Source organism: Mesoplodon densirostris, chromosome 17 (genome assembly GCF_025265405.1).
Source record: "Mesoplodon densirostris isolate mMesDen1 chromosome 17, mMesDen1 primary haplotype, whole genome shotgun sequence".
Classification (NCBI taxonomy): domain Eukaryota; kingdom Metazoa; phylum Chordata; class Mammalia; order Artiodactyla; family Ziphiidae; genus Mesoplodon; species Mesoplodon densirostris.
In genome coordinates this window covers 43,146,717-43,168,438 of record NC_082677.1, presented here as the reverse complement: position 1 = coordinate 43,168,438, position 21,722 = coordinate 43,146,717, and the positions used below count along the sequence as shown (strand labels likewise).

At 33.3% G+C, this 21,722-nt stretch overlaps 1 protein-coding gene across 2 annotated transcripts in view; it reads left to right on the top strand.

Moving 5' to 3' along the window:
- KLHL1 (kelch like family member 1) overlaps window positions 1-21,319 on the top strand; it is a 402,508-nt gene extending 381,189 nt beyond the window's left edge. For both annotated transcript variants that reach the window (XM_060079916.1, XM_060079915.1), the window contains 3 exons: window positions 1,026-1,238; window positions 10,231-10,402; window positions 21,260-21,319. In XM_060079916.1, coding sequence (XP_059935899.1) covers window positions 1,026-1,238; window positions 10,231-10,402; window positions 21,260-21,319 — 445 coding nt within the window. The remainder of the gene's footprint in view (window positions 1-1,025; window positions 1,239-10,230; window positions 10,403-21,259) is intronic.
- Window positions 21,320-21,722: the final 403 nt, after the last annotated feature.

Here is a 21,722-nt window from a genome sequence, read left to right as displayed (position 1 = left end):
CGTAGTATATAATACATGTGTTTACCATGTGTATTATGTCTATATCACTACTAGTAGAATTGAGTGCAATGAATTGTTTCTTGTTTTGTTCATGGATATATTCACAAAATTTGGGATGGTGTGTGACATATACTAGGCATTCAAATTTATGTGTTGAATAAATGAGTAAATAAATAAATTCAACTCTGTACCTTTCTGTGATACAATCCTCATGGCTATTATTAAATAAGCAAGAATGTTTTTACTAGGAATAGATAATGTATTTCTAATTTTGTATTCTATGAATGTATTTTAAGTACCATGTGTGCTGTAATATTTTTATTTTCTGGGTTCCTATCATACTTCTCAGTAATGAAATAGCAAAATATGTGTATCAAGTAAATTTCAGCAATATTCAATCAGGCTAATATCATTGTACTCTTTTTTCCTATAAAGTTTTGTCTATCCAGAAACACATTAGATATAGTATAGGCACTGAATAAGAAAGCTAGTGTTATGACAGTATGTGTTTAACTTATTCCATTTATTTAGTGTTCTAAACTGTGAATACAGAACACAAGAAGTAGGCATGATTTACCTACTGGCAAAATCAATAACAAAATCAATTGCTGAACAACAAGTAAGATAATTGATTTTCTTCTGATTATGCTTATTTTCAAGAAAAATTTAAGATAAATATATCTTATTTTTAAAATAAGCATTCCTCAATATTTATTAAAATAACATATTAGATGATTTAATTATTTACACAAAATAGTTTTAATCTAACATTCTAGAAATAAAGAGGTTAGAAAATTATCATTTTAATTTCATCTAGTATACAGCTTATTAAAATCATGGGATTCAGGTATACTTAATTAGTTATAATGTTCCTTTAATAAAAATTTCCATGTGAAGTAATATATTTTTAACACATTTGAGGCTCATGCTGTGATTGAACATTTATTCATAAAGGACTTTTCCTTTCCTTCATTTGGTCATACAGACTGTAATACTAAATCATGTTTGCCCAATTGTGTTTTTAGGTTGTATTCAGTTGGAGGTCGTGATGGAAGTTCCTGTTTGAGTTCAATGGAATATTATGATCCTCACACAAATAAGTGGAACATGTGTGCTCCAATGTGTAAACGAAGAGGGGGTGTTGGAGTGGCCACATGTGATGGTTTTCTTTATGCAGTAGGAGGTCATGATGCTCCTGCTTCAAACCACTGTTCTCGGCTGCTAGATTACGTAGAAAGGTAAGATCCCCAAGGCACGGTTATAGTGAAAGAAAGAATGCGAATTATATTGATACCTAATGCAAGTGATTATAAAATCTGCATAATTTAAGAAAGTAAATTCAACTCCTACAGCTGCTTTATTAGTCTCTCGCTCATGCATGTGCTCACGTGCATGCGTGCCCGTGCACACACACACACACCACTTTATGCCTTACCTTATTTTTTCTTTCTTCACCCTTCCTCCCTCCTTCCTTCTTTCTTTTCTTCCATTCTTTTCAACTAATATTTTTTAAAAACCCTACAATTTATTTTCACATAATTCTAAAGTCATCTTTAAGCTTCTCATTAATATGTTTTAAAAGGTCTATTAAAATGCAGTTTTAAATAATTTTTAAAATGCATGAATGTCTTTTAATTCTTTTTTTTAAAAAATGGATATTTTATTTATATGTTCTATTCATCCTGTTTTATTTGTTCTACTACTCTCTTCAAATTCGTAAAGGTGAATTATGAACTTTGCTTTATGCCATAACTTTCTTAATGTAAGACAGGCTTATTAGAACTATATTGACTATTATCCTGGTGTACAGAAGAAGTATAGATCCTCTTTTAATTCCTTCCTAAAAATGGCAGGTGCACAGAGGCTGGAGTGAAAATTTACCTTGGCTTCAGTCTTGGTCCAACTATCCACACACTTCCTAGCATGGTTATGGCTGAATTCTCTTTAGTGGATGTGGATCTCTTAGCACTTTTATGTCATGTGAAGTAAGGATTAGATAGTTAAGAACCTAACAGTGATATTTTCTATTACATAAGGAAACATGCTGATACATGAGGAAGTGAGATTAGGAAATAGTGAGGATAACTTATTTTTTATCACCTGGGATAAGATAAGTAATTCTACCTTAATGAATAACTTCAAAAGTTTTAGTGACTTAATACTATAATGCTCTTTTCTTTTCATGCTGTGTGTCCATGTGATATTATTACTCTAGTACCCAGAAGGACATATAAGCTAAAGTATGGGCAACGCTTGTCTCCATGTCAGAAGGGAAAGCCAGAGAATAGTACTACATTGTTTATGCATTCTTAAAGATTCAGCCTTCAAGTAATATAATTCTCCTTTGTTGATACTTTGATGACAACTCAGTCACATGGCCACAGAATACTTCAGAGTGTGGAAAGACAGTATCTGACCTTGTACCTGGGAGAGGAATAGATGTCTGGAGGATCACACTGATGACCACAGCAATTTTCCTCTTAATATTAAGAAACCAAATCCTTTATATCTAAGCTTGATAGTGGAATAGTCATTGGAAGAAAGGGGCTCTCTCTCATTTATGATAATTTATTCTTAGGATACGTGAACATTTTTACTGAGAATAAGGCCATTGGCAAAAGATAGCTTTTAGTGAACATGCTCTGTTCAAACTTAAGCCACTTCTTGGATAAAATACAGAAATGTTTTATGATATTGCTACTCTGTGAAATGGACTGTAGATTTATGGCTATATATACATAGAGGATGGCATTTAGCTCACCACAGTTGCACTTCAATGTTCTCTTGTCCAATGAAATTAGGAACTATAGGTGCTACAGTGAGGACAGTGGTCAGAGTCCAAATGAATAATTGTATGCTTTTATAAGCACAAACATGTAACTGTGTATGTTTTTATAAGCACAAACATGTAACTGTTTAGTTAAAAAATACTGCTAATAGAATGACAGGTTATTCACATTTTCCTTTGCTAAATTATTGGGAAACAATGACAAAAAAATGAATATGATGAGCCTGCTAGTTTTATGGCAAATATATAAATGCCACTAATAAAATGATATTTCATACACATCATTTTCTAAGTTTACTCTCTAATGCATTAAAATGTTGTTTGTGAACAGAGGCATAAAGAATTCAGTCTAGGAATACATTTATGGTGCAAATTTGTATTTAATTAAGCATAACTATTTTAAGTTATAGGATTGCAGTGGGGATGAACAACTTAAGTAATGCAGAAGCACAGCATCATCATGATTCTTATCCGAGCTCATACCATGTGTCAGATTAACAACATTTTTTACAATTTCTATAAGATACATTCTATATTGATAATTTTACATAATGGTACCCCTGTAGAATTACCTTGCATGTGTAATGTAAGGAATGTTTCTTAGTATATAATCATAGGCAAACAAATCATTAGGAATAGCAGGTAGTGTACAATGTTATGTTTTATACATAGATAAATAAGTAGATAGACAAGTGTTGTTATATGACAATGATTTCTTATAGAAGTGTAAAGGTATTATAAAGTAACAAAGTACAGTTATATAGCACCTATCAAAAATTGTAAAGTCAGGCTTTCTTAAATGCAAGGAATATTGGTACTTCAAATCAGAACAGATAAGAAAGCAGAGACTGAGTAAGAACGTGAAGTTTAGAATAGTTGCTGGAACAGTAAAAACTAATTTTGTAGCCAAGCCTCACTCTAGTAAGAGCATATTAGTGGACAAAAGCAGTGTGCAAAAATGCAGTAAGCTCTAGCAGAATTTAGACCCAGAAAGTGCAATTCATTAGAAAAAGCACATTCATCTATCTATTCACTTATTCAGTAAATATTGTTTTGTGTTTGCTTTCACTGTACTAAATAGACCTTAAAATGTATTAGAAAAAAAGAGATAAAGAAATTAATAATTAGAACTTTGAGATCACAAAGCTGGAAATCAGGCAATGGATCAGAAAATATGCTCAAAGCCATCAGTACCACTGCTGGCTAATAAGAGATCAGGACCACATTTGCCCTTGAATCTACATCCCATTAATTAGACCTGATAGGAAAGGGGTGTCAAGATTAAAGAAACTCCTAAACCTGCCTTTGTAATATCCACTCTTGCTTCCTCCAATCTTTTCCCCTTAGAGTAGCCAGAGGAAACTTTTCATAATACAGATTTGACCTGAAAGTGCAATGGAGTTTTCCTTTGTACGAATTAACAACATAATGAAAAAATTATTTGTTTTACATCAATTTTTCCACTAAACTAGATTCTATGTGCTGGCCAAGATTGTCTTGTCTATGCCTATACTCCTCCACTTGGCTTAATTCCTGGCACTGAGTAAACACTTAATAAGCATTTATTAAATCAGTCAGACACGAAGAAAAAGAGGCCTCAAATTTCTCACAAGGAAAACATTATGAGGTATACTGTAAATAGGTATGTACGTAGGTAGGTAGGTAGGTAGGTAGCTAGCTAGCTAGATAGATAGATAGATAGATAGGTAGATAGATATTTTAAGAGGGATGTTAGAGAGATGGATGAATGTTCAGATGGATTGAAGGAAAGATAGACAGGTTTTAAAAGGGATAAATGGAGGGATGGATAGATGGATGAATGTTTGGATGGACTGATGGAAAGATATGTAGATAGATATTGATTTATTACATCTCTATTTTCATGTGAACACCCATTTCCATCATCACTGGCTGAGGATTCATGATTTACATATATTTTAGGCATATCTTCAATAGACAGAAAATTTTTGATTGAGACTAAAATATTAAGCAATTATTCATATACCTGTTGAAAATTATATCATTATATCTTATCAACCAAACACTATTAACAACAATCACAATTTTGATATATAACTTATAATAAATATACAACTTTTGTTCAAAGTCTACTAAAATCTACTCCAATCATAATAAAAAAAGTCATCTAAACTAACACTATTTAGCTTATTACTGTCAGGATATGACTCTACTTTTATCATCTTTAGATCTTTGTTAAAAATGAAATAATTTAAGATATGCTGTCTGACATACAGGGATAAATACATTATCTACTTAAATAATTCTTTTCAGATTACCATAAACATTAATATATAAAGCAAGTATGGAATTTTGGATTCTTTCATTTCTTTTAATTTCTCATTTCATCCTTTTGGTTTAGACATAATCCAAGAATTTCTGAACACTGAAGAGAGATGATAAAGGAGAGACTTACTTTTTATTTAAATTATAGATGCTATACTAGGCCTTAAGTAGCACATTAATATATTAATTCACATTTTTTGATATGTGAGATCCTAAATTTTCTACAAAAATGTAATTGCTTGAATTGTTTAAAGTTAAAATGTTAGGTAGGCACTTTTTTACTTTATAATAAATATTTCTTTTTATTCTTCTTAAGATCTTACTGTTGGAACCAGCCAAATGAATGCAGCATGAAAATATATATTTTTTTGCCTTTGTTTTTCTATTATTGTGCATGCATAATCTTTGCTACTTCTTTGATAACAAATTATGTTCAAATTTCTGGTAGAAATATATACAACAAATGGAGATCCTATGACAGTCTACATATATAAAGCCTTGTTTTATAAGTAGATGCAAAAATTATTAACCTATACCATAGCCATACTAATTTATATTTGTGATTAATGTTTGCCTCAGTAGCTTAAGAGGCAAGTGTTATCTTTGAATTGGTCAGCTGGACACAGGGAGTGACAGAGTAATCTGTTGTCCTGGGATATTCTGCCTGGAATGCTGACATCATGGTAATTTATCTGAAAGCTTTGGAAGAAGGAGAACAATTCTTTGGAAGGTAGATGTACATGAAAAGATGAAACATGTGATGTCATATATAGATGGAAGGTTATCAACACTGGTATCGAACTCTGAAATTCATTTTCACATTGAGAAAGGTATTTAAAAATACATAATTTGGGCTCACAGCACCAGTAAATTTTTCTACTATATGAGTAGAGAAAATAACTACATAAAGAATCTATTTCTCCTTAGTTTTGAACTGTTTAATGTATTTATTTTAAAAGTGAGTTTTTACTAGCATTAAGATCTTCTGTGTATGCTCCATGTTCTGTTGATTGACAATAGCTTAAATAATTTTTAAAACTTTAATGAGAAAGCTACACCTGAGTGGAGTCGGAGTTGCTTAGCAGTTCCTTGCTTTCTCGGGTTCTATCACCAGCTCATCTCTCCTCCCCTCAACCTTGAAGAGTAGATGTAATGGAATATGACCTAATCAAAATAGAGTTTTTCATACACCTTCATAGAAAAGTTGAAATCAAATTAACTTTTAAAAATACGTTTGTATAAAAATAAGCAAAAACTGTTGAAAGGGGGAGCAGAAATCTAGTTATATTGTCCATTAAACATAAGAAATTTTTATCTTCTAATTGTGGAAATAACAATTCTTGAAAAAGTAATGGTACCTCAAAAAATTCAAGGGGGAGTTTCAATGAGAAACTAACTTTTGTTCTGTTGTTGTCATATGCCTTTGGCAAATTTTCATTTTACAGCCAATTTTAACCACTATATACGGATGCATCTCTTTCCTGAGGGCTGTAAACTTTAATAGAGTCCCTGATGCAGAGCTCACATTCTGACCATGAAGGCCAAGGTGAGACGTAGGAAAGGCAGACAGCCTAAATGCAAAAAGACAGCAGCCACCCGCCACCCGCTTTTTCTATTCTTTCTTTCTTTTTATAAACAAGCAACCCGAGGCAAAAAAGAATGCTTAGAACAAAATTTTGTCAAAAACGTGAACAGACAATGACAATGTTCGCTGTTAGTAATTGTTTGGAAACAGCTTATACATCTGTGAATCTTTCCCTAAGCTAAAAAATGCTGTTTATTTCATTTGGGGGGTAACAATTATGTGTATCCCCAGGCTCAGAGGTAAATCCACAGAGTTCTAAACACAGAAAAATCCATTTAGATCCATTAATATGAGAACAAGGATAACCATTACTGGGTAATTTTGAATTAGTGTGATTACTGCATAAATATCTGAGAGAGAGAGAGAGAGAGAGAGAGTGTAGGAGGGGGTAGGGTTTGGACTCAGTTTTTCTTTTGGTTTGGTTTGATTTTCTAGCAATATATATAAGTTTAAATATCATCACCATTGCCAGATATAAATTAAAAGATTGCAATTAAACACATGAAATATGTTACCTACCACTGAAAATAGGTATTTTTAATTCAAAGATTTGGATCTTCTAGGAGAATGCACTAAAATTTTTAACTTTTCTTCAGGAATTTGTAAAATGTGAAAAGAATGATATCTCTTTTGAAGCGTAGGATATTATTTTAAATGTGTACGTAGATATAGGGCATACTAGTGTTTTCTTAATTTTCCCTGAAGTATGAGTATATGAGAATATCTTCATTATATGAGCTTCACTTAAAATTTCAAAAGTCTTCAGAAATGCATTTATTATTCTTTAGTGCTCTTAGTGTTAGCTTTTTTTCTCAGTTATTCTGCCTTTTTGCAAAGTGATAAAGTCTGCTATGTAGACAGTGGTTGAAAAAAATCCTATAGATCTGAATAATAATTACATGGGGACTAAAATAGGACTTCGGGAAAAGCTATTTAAGTGAAGTGATTGTGACAAAAGGCAGACTAGCTTCTATTAGAAAATGAATAAAATATAAAGAACGTTCACATTTCACTGACATTAGGAGTGTTATACATTCTTCCTTTTAAAGTTATTTTATAACAAAAATTTCCTGACAGAAAAGTAAACAACTCCCTGTATTCATTACCCAGATTCAACAACCATCACCAAATTGCCTCATCCATTCACCTTTACAGTATTTTTATTTCCTGAAATATTTTAAAGTAATTCTTTACTTTAGCTCAAAACCTGTATGAATTCATCCCAGAAACAAACAATGGAAAATGATTAGAACTTTACATTTTTAGCATAATCGCAATGTCATTATCACAACTAATAAAAATTTAAATAATCTCTTATTATAATCTGATACCCAAAATTAAAATTTCAAAATGTCTTAAACATCTTTTAACAGTTGGTCTATAAATTGGGATCCAAGTAAGTTTCACTCACTTTATTTTGTTACATTTTTGTTTTGTTTTGTTTTTTGCGGTACGTGGGCCTCTCACTGTTGTGGCCTCTCCCATTGCGGAGCACAGGCTCTGGAAGCGCAGGCTCAGCGGCCATGGATCATGGGCCCAGCCGCTCTGCGGCATGTGGGATCTTCCCAGACCGGGGCACGAACCTGTGTCCCCTGCATCGGCAGGCGGACTCTTAACCACTGCGCCACCAGGGAAGCCCTTTATTTTGTTACTTTTTAAAGTCACATTTAATTTAGAACAGCTACTTCTTCTTAGTAATTAATTTTATTACTGGGCTTTTTTTCCCTGAAAAATTCAGTCAGGTATCTTATAAAATGTTGCACTTTGTGGATTGTACATTTTGATTCCTTGTGGTGTCTTTTCTTTTCTCATCTTTTCTTTTTTTTTGTCCTCTGTTTTTATGTTTATATATTTCAAAATATTCATGGTAGAAATTTAAATATCTTAAGGAAGATTTGACAGCATAGATTGCTTATTTGCATTTGTGTCTATGTGTGCCTGTGTCTACTTGTGATGTTTTACACTTATTAACTATAGCATATAAAATTACTTTTTTATTTGCCTGACAGCCTATGCTTAAAATGGTCCTGATTTTCAGGCATTCAACCAATCTCTCATTTCACATATATCATCTTGGCTGTCACAACTCCTCCAGACATGGTGCATAAATGCATGTAATGTCCTGGGAGAAATATTCTCTGTAAAATATAAATTCCAGATCCTTGGGGTCCTTCCAGTCATTTCTTTTGTAACAACCTTCTTTATTTTCAATAAACTGTATGTGGGTTTTTTGGCCTGTTTGTATTTGCTTCTTTTTTTTCATTAAAATTTCATAACAAGGTTGGAGTAGAAAAACAAACAGAATAAATTTGCTGTTATCCAGTCTTCTTTTATATTTCCTCTACTGGGTTCTTACTAGATGTTTTTGTACCTGAACCTGCAGTTGTAGGTTAAAGGCAAATAGGTGGCTTAATCATTCCTTCTTAGCTGAAATAAAGCTCACTCAACAAGGAATTCTTTGGTGTCTTACCACCCAACACATAAAATATCTGTATGTAATGTATGGTAATCGGACTCTCTGGAAATTTAATTATTTTTGGTTAAAATTCAATAATAATACTTGGACCCTCTGCTTCAATCTCTTGATTTACCAATCTCTCCCTTCCAGTGAATCATGAGTAATTGTCATTAAAAGATAACTCTGTTCATGTTGTACCTATTTCCTCATGTTTCAATGGTTCCCTATTTTCCTATTGAGTAAGCACAAAATACTCTCTTACTCTGGGAATCAAGCAATTCATGAGCTGATCAAAAACCACCATTTTTTTTTTTTTTTTTTTTTTTTGAGGTACGCAGGCCTCTCACTGTTGTGGCCTCTCCCATTGTGGAGCACAGGCTATGGACGCGCAGGCTCAGCAGCCATGGCTCACAGGCCCTGCCGTTCTGCAGCATGTGGGATCTTCCCGGACCGGGACACGAACCCATGTCCCCTGAATCGGCAGGCGGACTCTCAACCACTGTGCCACCAGGGAAGCCCAAAAACCACCTTTTTAAGGACTGCTTCTTCTCACACTCTTGAACCTGGCCACACTGCACACCTACTTTCCACAAAGCTGGCCATGCATTTTTATTAACACTGGTGTACCTTTGTAAAAATATCTCTTTCTTTCTAGCAAATTTAGGATAGATTTTCAGATCTGATTTAAAGGAGACTTCAAATGTGAAGTACTTCATAATTGTCCCAGATTTTTAACCATTACTTCTGTTTCATGAGCATAAGATTCTCTTGTACCTGTTTTAAAGAACCTCATTCTACTGTGGAACAGTAGTTATTTACATATCTGATTTCCTGTGGAAAGAAATCATGACATTCATTTTTGTAAGATGACTCAGCATCCATCCAATTAAGAGTCTAGGCATGTTTTTAAAATACCTTAAACTATAGAAAGCCAGACATTGTGGATACTGGCTCCTGAAAACCTGCTCAAATATTAAGTTTTTAGAAAAAAAAAGTTAAGTTTTTTTTTTATGGCTTGTTTTGAAAGGGCATCATTAATATAGTAAAAGTTCAATGTGACTAGAATATGCTATGTCCTTTATCTTTACATTTTAGATATGACCCCAAAACAGACACATGGACCATGGTGGCTCCTTTGAGTATGCCCAGAGATGCTGTTGGTGTCTGTCTCCTTGGTGACAGACTATACGCTGTTGGTGGCTATGATGGGCAGACATACCTCAACACTATGGAATCCTATGATCCACAAACTAATGAATGGACCCAGGTAAGATTGTTGCCAGCATAAGTTACTTCACATATAAGAGCTTATTTCACTTACTTCTTTTGGAGGAGAGGGGTACATACAGCAATGTATCTAGTCAAATTACTCTGAACTCAAAATGATTTATTTTGTCCATTTTCATGTTCATTTTGTAAAAAGTTTAATAAATCATATGTTTTTGTGTACTTTTCTCTTGTGTATTCTATACTTCAATAAAATTTATATTAGAAAGTTACATTCATGCTTCAGTGAGATTTCCACTTTATTATAAGTCATAACAAGAGACAGGAACTGAATTTTAATTAGCTGAAGCAAAAAATGAAAGTGGAATATATTGGTTCACAAAAACTCATCTTTAAAATATTTGGTTTCAGAGATAATAAAAATAAGAGAATGGAAACCTGCAGAAAACAACTTTCTGCCTCCCGTTTTTGCTTGACTATCTTTGTTAGGTTGATTGCTACTCACTGCAGAGAGAATTTTCTATGGAGTGCTGCTGCTAGAAACTCCAGGTGGGAATCCTCACAGCCATAATCAGAAAATAAAAGAATTCTTTGTTCAAAAGAGACCCCAAAACAAACAGCAAAGAGCTCTGAATGGTCTGTCATATAAAGCACTCATTCCTGGACAAACACTGTGGCCAAGAATATGGAGTGAAATAACTGGCTGATCTTAGCTTAGCCTTTGAACATACACTGTAGTTAGAGATTCAGGATCATGCTCAGAGAAGCTCACAATCTGGTTGAAGATCTGGACTATTTGGGTTGGGGTGTGTGTGAGTGCTGGGGAAAGATGAGAGGAGGACAACTTAATTATGGTGGAAAATAACTTATGCTGTACAGTTACTATAACCTTGCTTGTAATGAAGAGAATGGGTATATTTTCAGACTTTTGTCCTTCTTATATTCAATTTCTCCCTACTTTCTTTCTTTGCCAAATCTTTCAATATTTCTTATTTCTCTCCTTTATCAGAAACTTAAAAATTAGAAACAATTTAAACAAACAAACCAATTTTCCATCAATGGATGCAGTTAAATTCCAAAGTCTTCATAGTTGAAACAAGATAATAACCTCATCTCCTCTTATTCCTTAATGTATAAAAGGGTTTATTTTTCGTCATAGAAATTGACTAAAATTTGATTGAAGTAAATTTCTTTGAAAAAATGTTTACTTTTAAAGATACATAACGTCCTTGATTGTGTTGGTTTTGATGATATGTGTTCAACTACAATATTAAATACGGTGATTTTGAAGTACAAAACCAGTCTCCTCATGGTCAGACTAAGGTATCTGCCTTATGAAACTTACTCTTCCCCAAGGGAAAATCCTTTGTTTCAAACGAAGAGGCATTTGGCTAAGAAGGAAGAAAAAAGGTGGAATGGAGGAACAAACAGGACGAATTTGGAGAACTAGGTCCTGTGATGTTCTATGTTTTACTTTAACTGTGAGAAAGAAGCATTCATTATCCAGAGAGCAGCAAATATAAAATAAGCTGTAATTATTGCACTGAGATTTTGGAAGATATATTTTAATTCTTTACCTTCCTGAGTCCCTAGTGTTTCCAAAGGGAGAACTGCTATGACTGTTGACTTGCTAAGGAAATGTACCAGTTCAGCAGTATATATTTTAAATGTGCTACTTTTACAAATGAACATTAAATAAAGGAAGTTTATGGGCATATAAATGAATAATATCTTCATTACATATTTATAGAAAAGAGCCATTATGCTTATCATTCCTCTATAATTGAAATCAAAATAATGTATGTAGTAGTAATGGGTAAAAGCATCCTAAAGGACATTTGCCCTCATCTGTATTTTATTACACTCTTTTGGATCATATAGTATCTTACAAAGAGCAAAGTGGTATTTAAAATGTTTTATAACGTTCATCCACCAGAGGGCAGACAGCAGAAGCAAGAAGAAATACAATCCTGCAGCCTGTGGAACAAAAACCACATTCACAGAAACATAGAAATGATGAAAAGGCAGAGGGGTATGTACCAGATGAAGGAACAAGATAAAACACCAGAAAAACAGCTAAATGAAGTGGATATAGGAAACGTTCCAGAAAAAGAATTCAGAATAATGTTAATGAAGATGATCCAGGACCTTGGAAAAACAATGGAGGCAAAGATCGAGAAGATGAAAGAAATGTTTAACAAAGATGTAGAAGAATTAAAGAACAAACAAACAGAGATGAACAATACAATAACTGAAATGAAAACTACACTAGAAGGAATCAATAGCAGAATAACTGAGGCAGAAGAATGGATAAGTGACTTGGAAGACAGAATGGTGGAATTCACTACTGTGGAATAGAGTGAAGAAAAAAGAATGAAAAGAAATGAAGACAGCCTAAGAGACCTCTGAGACAACATTAAACACAAGAACATTTGCATTATAGAGGTCCCAGAAGGAGAAGAGAGAGAGAAAGGACCCAAAAAATATTTGAAGAGACTATAGTCAAAAATTTCCCTAACACGAGAAAGGAAGTAGCCACCCAAGTCAAGGAAGGGCAGCTAGTCCCAGGCAGGATGAACCCAAGGAGAAACATGCCGAGACACATAGTAATCAAATTGGCAAAAAATAAAGACAAATAAAACTTATTGAAAGCAGCAAGGGAAAAACGACTAATAACATAAAAGGGAACTCCCATAATGTTAACAGCTGATTTCTCAGCAGAAACTCTACAAGTCAGAAGGGAGTGGCATGATATACTTAAAGTGGTGAACGGGAAGAACCTACAACCAAGATTACTCTACCCATCAAGGATCTCAGTCAGATTTGATGGAGAAATCAAAAGCTTTACAGACAAGCAAAAGCTAAGAGAATTCAGCACCACCAAACCAACTCTACAGGAAATGCTAGAGGAACTTCTCTACGTGGGAAACACAGAGAAGAAAAGGACCTACAGAAACAAACCGAAAACAATTAAGAAAATGGTCATAAGAACATGCATATCAATAATTACCTTAAACGTGAATGGATTAAATGCTCCAACCAAAAGACAGAGGCTTGCTGAATGGATACAAAAAGAAGACCAATATAGATGCTGTCTACAAGAGACCCACTTCAGATCTAGGGACACATAAAGACTTAAAGTAAGGGGATGGAAAAAGATATTCCATGCAAATGGAAATCAAAACAAAGCTGGAATAGCAATACTCATATCAGATAAAATAGACTTTAAAATAAAGAATGTTACAGGAGACAAGGAAAGATACTACATAATGATCAAGGGATCAATCCAAGAAGAAGATACAACAATTATAAATATATATGCACCCAACATAGGAGCACCTCAATACATAAGGCAACTGCTAACAGCAATAAAATAGGAAATTGACAGTAACACAATAATAGTGGGGGATTCTGACACCTCACTTACACCAATGGACAGATCATCCAAAATGAAAATAAATAAGGAAACAGAAGCTTTAAACAACACAATAGACCAGATAGATTTAATTGATATTTATAGAAAATTCCATCCAAAACCAGCAGATTACACTTTCTTCTTAAGTGTTCATGGAAGATTCTCCAGGATAGATCACATCTTGGGTCACAAATCAAACCTCAGTAAATTTAAGAAAATTGAAATCATATCAAGCATCTTTTCTGACCACAATGCTATGAGATTAGAAATGAATTACAGGGAAAAATAAGTAAGAAAACACAAACACATAGAAGCTAAACAATACCTTATTAAATAACCAAGAGATCGCTGAAGAAATCAAAGAGGAAATCAAAAAAGAGCTAGAGACAAATGACAATGAAAACACAATGATCTGTAACCTATGGGATGCAGAAAAAGCAGTTCTATGAGGGAAGTTTATAGCTATACAAGCCTACCTCAAGAAACAAGAAAAATCCCAAATAAACAATCTAACCTTACACCTAAAGAAACTAGAGAAAGAAGAACAAACAAAACTCAAAGTTAGCAGAAGGAAAGAAATCATAAAGATCAGAGCAGAAATAAATGAGATAGAAATTAACAAAACAATAGCAAAGATCAATAAAACTAAAAGCAGGTTCTTTGAGAAGATAAACAAAATTGATAAACCATTAGCCAGACACATCAAGAAAAAAAGGGAGAAGACTCAAATCAATAAAATTAGAAATGAAAAAAGAGAAGTTACAATGGAAACCTCAGAAATACAAAGCATCCTAAGAGACTACTACAGGAAACACTATGCTAATAAAATGGACAACCTGGAAGAAATGGACAAACTCTTAGAAAGGTATGACCTTCCAAGACTGAACCAGGAAGAAATAGAAAATATGAACAGACCAATCACAAGTAATGAAATTGAAGCTGTAATTAAAAATCTTCCAACAAACAAAAGTCCAGGACCAGATGGCTTCACAGGTGAATTCTATCAAACATTTACAGAAGAGCTAACACCCATCCTTCTCAAACACTTCCAAAAAATTTCACAAGAAGGACACTCCCAATCTCATTCTATCAGGCCACTATCACCCTGATATCAAAACCAGACAAAGATACTACAGAAAAAGAAAATTACAGACCAATATCACTGATGAATATAGATGCAAAAATCCTCAACAAAATGCTAGCAAACAAAATCCAACAACACATTAAAAGGATCATACACCATGAGAAAGTATGATTTATCCCAGGGATCCAAGGATTCTTCAGTATATGCAAATCAATCAATGTGATACACCATATTAACAAATTGAAGAATAAAAAACATATGATCATCTCCATAGATGCAGAAAAAGCTTTTGACAAAATTCAACACCCATTTATTATAAAAACTCTCCAGAAAGTGGGCATAAAGGGAACCTACCTCAACGTAATAAAGGCCATATATGACAAACCCACAGCAAACATCATTCTCAATGGTGAAAAAGTGAAAGCATTTCCTCTAAGATCAGGAACAAGACAAAGATGTCCACTCTCACCACTATTATTCAACATAGCTTTGGAAGTCCTAGCCATGGCAATCAGAGAAGAAAAATAAATAAAATGAATACAAATTGGAAAAGAAGAAGTAAAACTGTCACTGTTTGCAGATGACATGATACTATACATAAAGAATACTGAAAATGCCACCAGAAAACTACTAGAGTTAATCAATGAATTTGGTAGAGTTGCAGGATACAAAATTAATACACATAAATCTCTTGCTTTCCTATACACTAATGATGAAAAATCTGAAAGAGAATTTAAGGAAACACTCCCATTTACCATTGCAACAAAAAGAATAAAATACCAAGGAATAAACCTACCTAGTGAGACAAAATACCTGTATGCAGAAAACTATAAGACACTGAAGAAAGAAATTAAAGATGGTACCAACAGATGGAGAGATATACCATGTTCTTGGATTGGAAGAATCAATATTGTGTAAATGACTACTACCTAAAGCAATCTACAGATTCAATGTAATCCCTATCAAATTACCAATGGCATTTTTTGTGGAACTAGAACAAAAAATTTAAAATTTGTATGGGGAATCAAAAGACCCCGAGTAGCCAAAGCAATCTTGAGGGAAAAAAAAATGGAGAAGGAGGAATCAGAGTCCCTGACTTCAGACTATACTACAAAGCTACAGTAATCAAACAGTATGGTACTGACACAAAAACAGAAATATTGATAAATGGAACACAATAGAAAGCCCAGAGATAAACCCACACACCTCTGGTCAACTAATCTATGACAAAGGAGGCAAGGATATACAATGGAGAAATGACAGTCTCTTCAATAAGTGGTTTTGGGAAAACTGGACTGGTACATGTAAAAAAAAATGAAATTAGAACACTCCCTAACACCATACTCAAAAATAAACTGAAAATGGAGTAGAGACCTAAATGTAAGACCAGACACTATAAAATTCTTTGAGGAAAACATAGGAAGAACATTCTTTGACATAAATCACAGCAAGATCTTTTTTGACCCACCTCCTAGATTAATGGAAATAAATACAAAAATAAACAAATGGGACCTAATGAAACTTCAAAGCTTTTGTACAGTAAAGGAAACTATAACCAAGATGAAAAGACAACCCTTAGAATGTGAGAAAATATTTGCAAATGAATCAACGGACAAAGGATTAATCTCCAAAATATATAAACAGCTCATGCAGCTCAATATTAAAGAAATAAAGAACCCAATCCAAAAATGGGCAGAAAACCTAAATAGACATTTCTCCAAAGAAGACATACAGATGACCAAGAAACACATGAAAAGCTGCTCAACATCACTAATCATTAGAAAAATGCAAATCAAAACTACAATGAAGTATCATCTCACACCAGTTAGAATGGACACCATCAGAAAATCTACAAACAACAAATGCTGGAGAAGGTGTGGAGGAAGGGGAAGCCTCTTACACTGTTGGTGGGAATGTAAATTGATACAGCCACTATGGGGAACAGTATGGACGTTCCTTATAATACTAAAAATAGAATTACCATATGATCCAGCCATCCCACTACGGGGTATATACCCAGAGAACACTGTAATTTAAAAAGACACATGCACCCCAATGTTCATTGCAGAACTATTTACAATAGCCAAATCATGGAAGCAACCTAAATGCCCATTGACAGATGAGTGGATAAAGAAGTTGTGGTACATATATACAATGCAATATTACTCAGCCATAAAAAGGAACAAAACTGGGTCATTTGTTGAGACGTGGATGGATCTAGAGACTGTCATACAGAGTGAAGTAAGTCAGAAAGAGAAAAACAAATATCGTATGTTAATGCATGTATATGGAACCTACAAAAATGGTACAGATGAACTGGTTTGTAGGGCAGAAGATGAGACACAGATGTAGACAACAAAAGTATGGACACCAAGGGAGGAAAGCCGTGGGGTGGTGGGAATGGTGGTGTGATGATTTAGGCGATTGGAATTGACATGTATACACTGATGTGTATAAAATTGATGACTAATAGTAACCTGCCTCATTAAAAAATATATATATATATATAAAATGTTTGATAACAACTTTATTTTAGTACAATAAATATTAATTTTAAAGTTCTTAAGTACTTTAAGATTTTACAGCCACATTTATCATTATTTATATTTTTAAGACTTTCAAGGAACCATCAGCAAACCCACACAAAATCCCTTTGAAATTCCAGGCCACTAGAGAAAGTTCTGGTATTTGCTGGATAATGCTTGTCACCTTCCCTTCACTTATCCCATAAATGGACAATATCATCTGGTTATTCCATTTACTACTAGTACCATAAAATGGCTATGCATTAGAATGAATAAGCGAATATATTAAAATATATAATAATGTATATTTGGAAAATTTCCCAAGCTAGCTAGAATTGGAAATAATGTAAATAGATTAGAGAGTATTTGCCAGATTCATGTCTTAATAGTTACACAGAGAACAAACCCATGCATGCCTGCAGGTGTGTGTGTGTGTTTGTGCTTTAAGTAAATTTGACTTTGCCATTTAACATTGTTATTTTGTGTTTTTGCATTTGATTTGAAAAAACAATATGTGTGCTTCAAAACATAGAAAGAAAAATTTAATTCCATTTCCCCTAGCCTGGCTAAAATCACCCTTTCATGTCTTCCTTGGTACAATGTTGTAGTGCTGTCTTTCTGCATCTACCTGCAGCTGTAAAGAAACAAAGATAGTGTGTCATTTACTGTCATATCTCCAAAAACTGACATAGTTGCTGGCATGGGGTGAGAGATATGTGAATATTTCTTAAATAAATTTATTGTGAATTATTTTTGCAATTCAGTTTACTCTGTTGTGCATGGATTTAGTTTATTTGCATATAATAGATATATAAGATGCTTAGAATGAGTTTCAGGGAAGCCTGGTGAGATATTTAAATCTTCAGTTGCTGTTTAATAATTGGTTTCATGCCAACCTTCTTAGGTTATCATACTAAGGCTGAAAGGTATAACCCTGGGGAGAGAACAGGACAGATTTTTTAAAATATGTATTAAGTAAGATAAAACTGGACCAAGGGGGAAAAGGGGAAGAGTTCTCAAATATTTAAAATGTATTTTTGTAGAATATATCAAATGCTTAAAATGGAATGATAAATGCTGGGGTAAGGGGAATACTTAACATGATAGAACTTAAGTGTGTTGGATAGAGAAATCTTCTTTCAGGAAATGATATGTAGAGTGAAGCATAGAAAATGAGTAATAGTTAAACAGATAAAAATATGGGGAGTGGTTTGGTTTAAGGAAGAGAATTTTTAAAGAGCCGCAAGAAGGAGAACACATGGCATGTTTCATTCGGCAATAAATAGAGTGGTGAGCAGTAAGTTTGGAGAGATAAATTATGTCTATATCATATAGGACCAGAAACCATGTTATATAATCATGACTCTATCATAAACCTAAAGGAGAGCTAATGAAGGATTTTAGACAGGGAAAGTAAATCATCAGAATTGTGCTTTAAAATGATTGCACTTGATGAGAAGTGAAAAACGATTAGGAGAAAGCAAGGTAAGAGTCGGAAATTTATTAGGACATACTTTACTAATCCACTGTAGGGGGGGACAATTTTTCCTTCTTCCCTTCTTCTTTCTTCAGCTAATGAAACAATTTAAATTGACATAAAACAAATTAATGGGAGAAAAACAAATTAAATTTTGTACATAAGGAAACCCATAAATACATGAGACTCAAAGAAGTGACCAAAGCAGGAAGCTTTGATACTTTTTAGACAAAGAAACAATAAATTCATGAAGTACTGAGTAGACAAAGTGGTTTGGGATTGAGGTAGTAAATTGGTGAAGAAGTTACAAGGTTTGTTTACACAGCCTTCTTGGCCCTAAATTCCCTATGTTTGATGATAAATATTCCTCTATCCTCCTGGTACATAGAGGGTACCATTTCACATGGGAGATTTATCTCCTGCTTTAATTGTTCAAAGAGGGTCAGAGTGTCCCTCTTGTGTCCGGCATCCCTCAGGTACCTTTAGTTCAAAATAATCAATATGCCAAAGTGGCATACCCTAAAGTGGCATATTCTGCTCCCCTTCACACTCAAGGTGAAACTGTAACCTAAACTGGGTTGAAGACAGTACGAATGGGTATAATTAAGTTGGTTGGAGAGATAGTTATAGGACTTGATGGTTATTTACCTGCAAGGTTGAGGGTGGTGAAACTAAGTGTCATGGATGTGCTCTAGATTCCTGTCTTGAGCAACTGGTTAGAAAGTGGTGGCATTCACTGGTAAAATAAATACAGGAGGAATAGTAAACTTGGGGAAAAAAAGCAGACATTCATTTTTACACACACATATAAGCATGTATAGACATATAGATGCAAATGTAGATACAGACATAAAGTGAACGTATGTACATTATACTTCACCTAGAAACTATGCATAGTATTTTTCAGTATTGAATGAACATCAGAGAGTATTTGGGAAACTTCAAAAATACATCTGCCCAATACTCATCCCATTCCCATTGAATGGTGGGCCTTGAGTACTTATACTTTGTAAAAGTCCCTTAGATGGCTCTGATGTGAAACAATGCTTCAAAATCATTGGAAACTAAAAGAGAGACAATGGAAACTGTGCATTTTGGAGTCAGAAATATTTCAGATTGTGGACATTGATGTTACCAGATTTACATATTGTCTCTTGACACTCCATTCACATGCCTGTTATATAGAGATGACAACATATGATGGGATTATAAATGTGACAGTGATCTATAAAAATTATTCTTAACACACAATACACTATCAATATATCACATACCCCTTTTCACTTCTCATTTTGAGCAAATATCTATGAAAAAGACAAGATATGTTATATTAGCTTTTTAAAAAATAAGGTATTAAATGAAAGGAATAAAAAAGAAGTCATATGGGAAGTTTTTTTGGTTTTGTTTCTGTTTTTATTTTTAACCTGCAAGGAGGATGGCAGGTAACAATAAGCACAGTTAAAAGAACTAGTAGATAATTAGATAATGATGGTAACTTTCATATTTAGAGAGTGAGACCATGTCCTTTCTCAATCAATAAGATAATGTATGTGATCTGAGGTTGTTTTTCTCATAGCTATTTTATTTGCTACGTTTTATTCCTTTCTCTTTGAAATAATATCCTGTAATTTCTCATCTACCTAATGTTTTTATGTGTGTATTCTTAGAAAACTATAATAAAAATCATTGATATGAAAAAGTTCAAATTACTAAAATCTTAGTTTACCTCTATGGAATAAATTTTCATTACAAACTTTTTAAAAATTATTGTTTTTATATATTTCTAACCAATTTCATATTCAGGATTATTTTAAAAATCTCAGTTCTCATTTCAATGACAAGGATAATGTAGACTTAAATAGGTCCTGTAGCAATTATAATTATGGCCTATTAATAAGAAAATATTGAAGTTATATCACTGTATGTCTCTGTTTAGAATGAATGAATAACACATTTAATTCAGTATAATATCTTGGGAAGTAACTTCACAATGACTTCAATAGTGAAATAGCTATTTCATCTAAAATATACTCCAAGCTGTCACTATGAAATATCATCACAAATGTGTCCATGCAAGCTCTAGAATAAATCTTTGCTGGAAACTTTTCTTAAACAGCTTCATTTCACTAAAAATCATTAAAGAATTTATTAGTTTCATTAAAAATTCTGTAAATGATTTCAGGTTTAAAAAATTTCAATATACATATTATTGTTTTATGTAAATGTCATTTTCATTGTTTCCATTTATATTATACTACTTGTGGATAAATTGGAAAAAGATAAGCACATTTATTAATGATTTTCATGCATATGAATGAGTGGTTTAAATACATTGTAATTTGTATATTTTAAGACAGTAAAATTTGTGTTAAATTCTGTTTTATCTTTTTCAACAGATGGCTTCCTTGAATATTGGGAGAGCAGGTGCCTGTGTAGTAGTCATCAAGCAACCTTGACTTATTTTTATTTGGATATATTTTAATTGCTGGAATGGTTATTTTTATATCAGAGGGCAAGAATGAGAACTTCCTGAGATGAAAATTCTTCAAGAACAAAGATTTTGGTAGATTTACCTACTGATGTCAAAAGAAATAGAAGATCAAACAGAATTATGGGAAACAAGAAAACAAACTGCTCTGGGAACACTATCTAGTCATGTGTTAGTTTAGGAATGGTTATTGGCAATTTGTTTTGTATTGTGGCATACAGTAACTAGAGTTACCAAAGGCTTGTTTTTCTTGAGCAATTAAAAGGAGAAACCGAGATTTGTGACATGGATAATTTCATGACCACAGTTCATTCAATTGTTTTATAATCTGTGGAGATACCAAGAGGTTGCCAAGAGTAGAAGACATGATA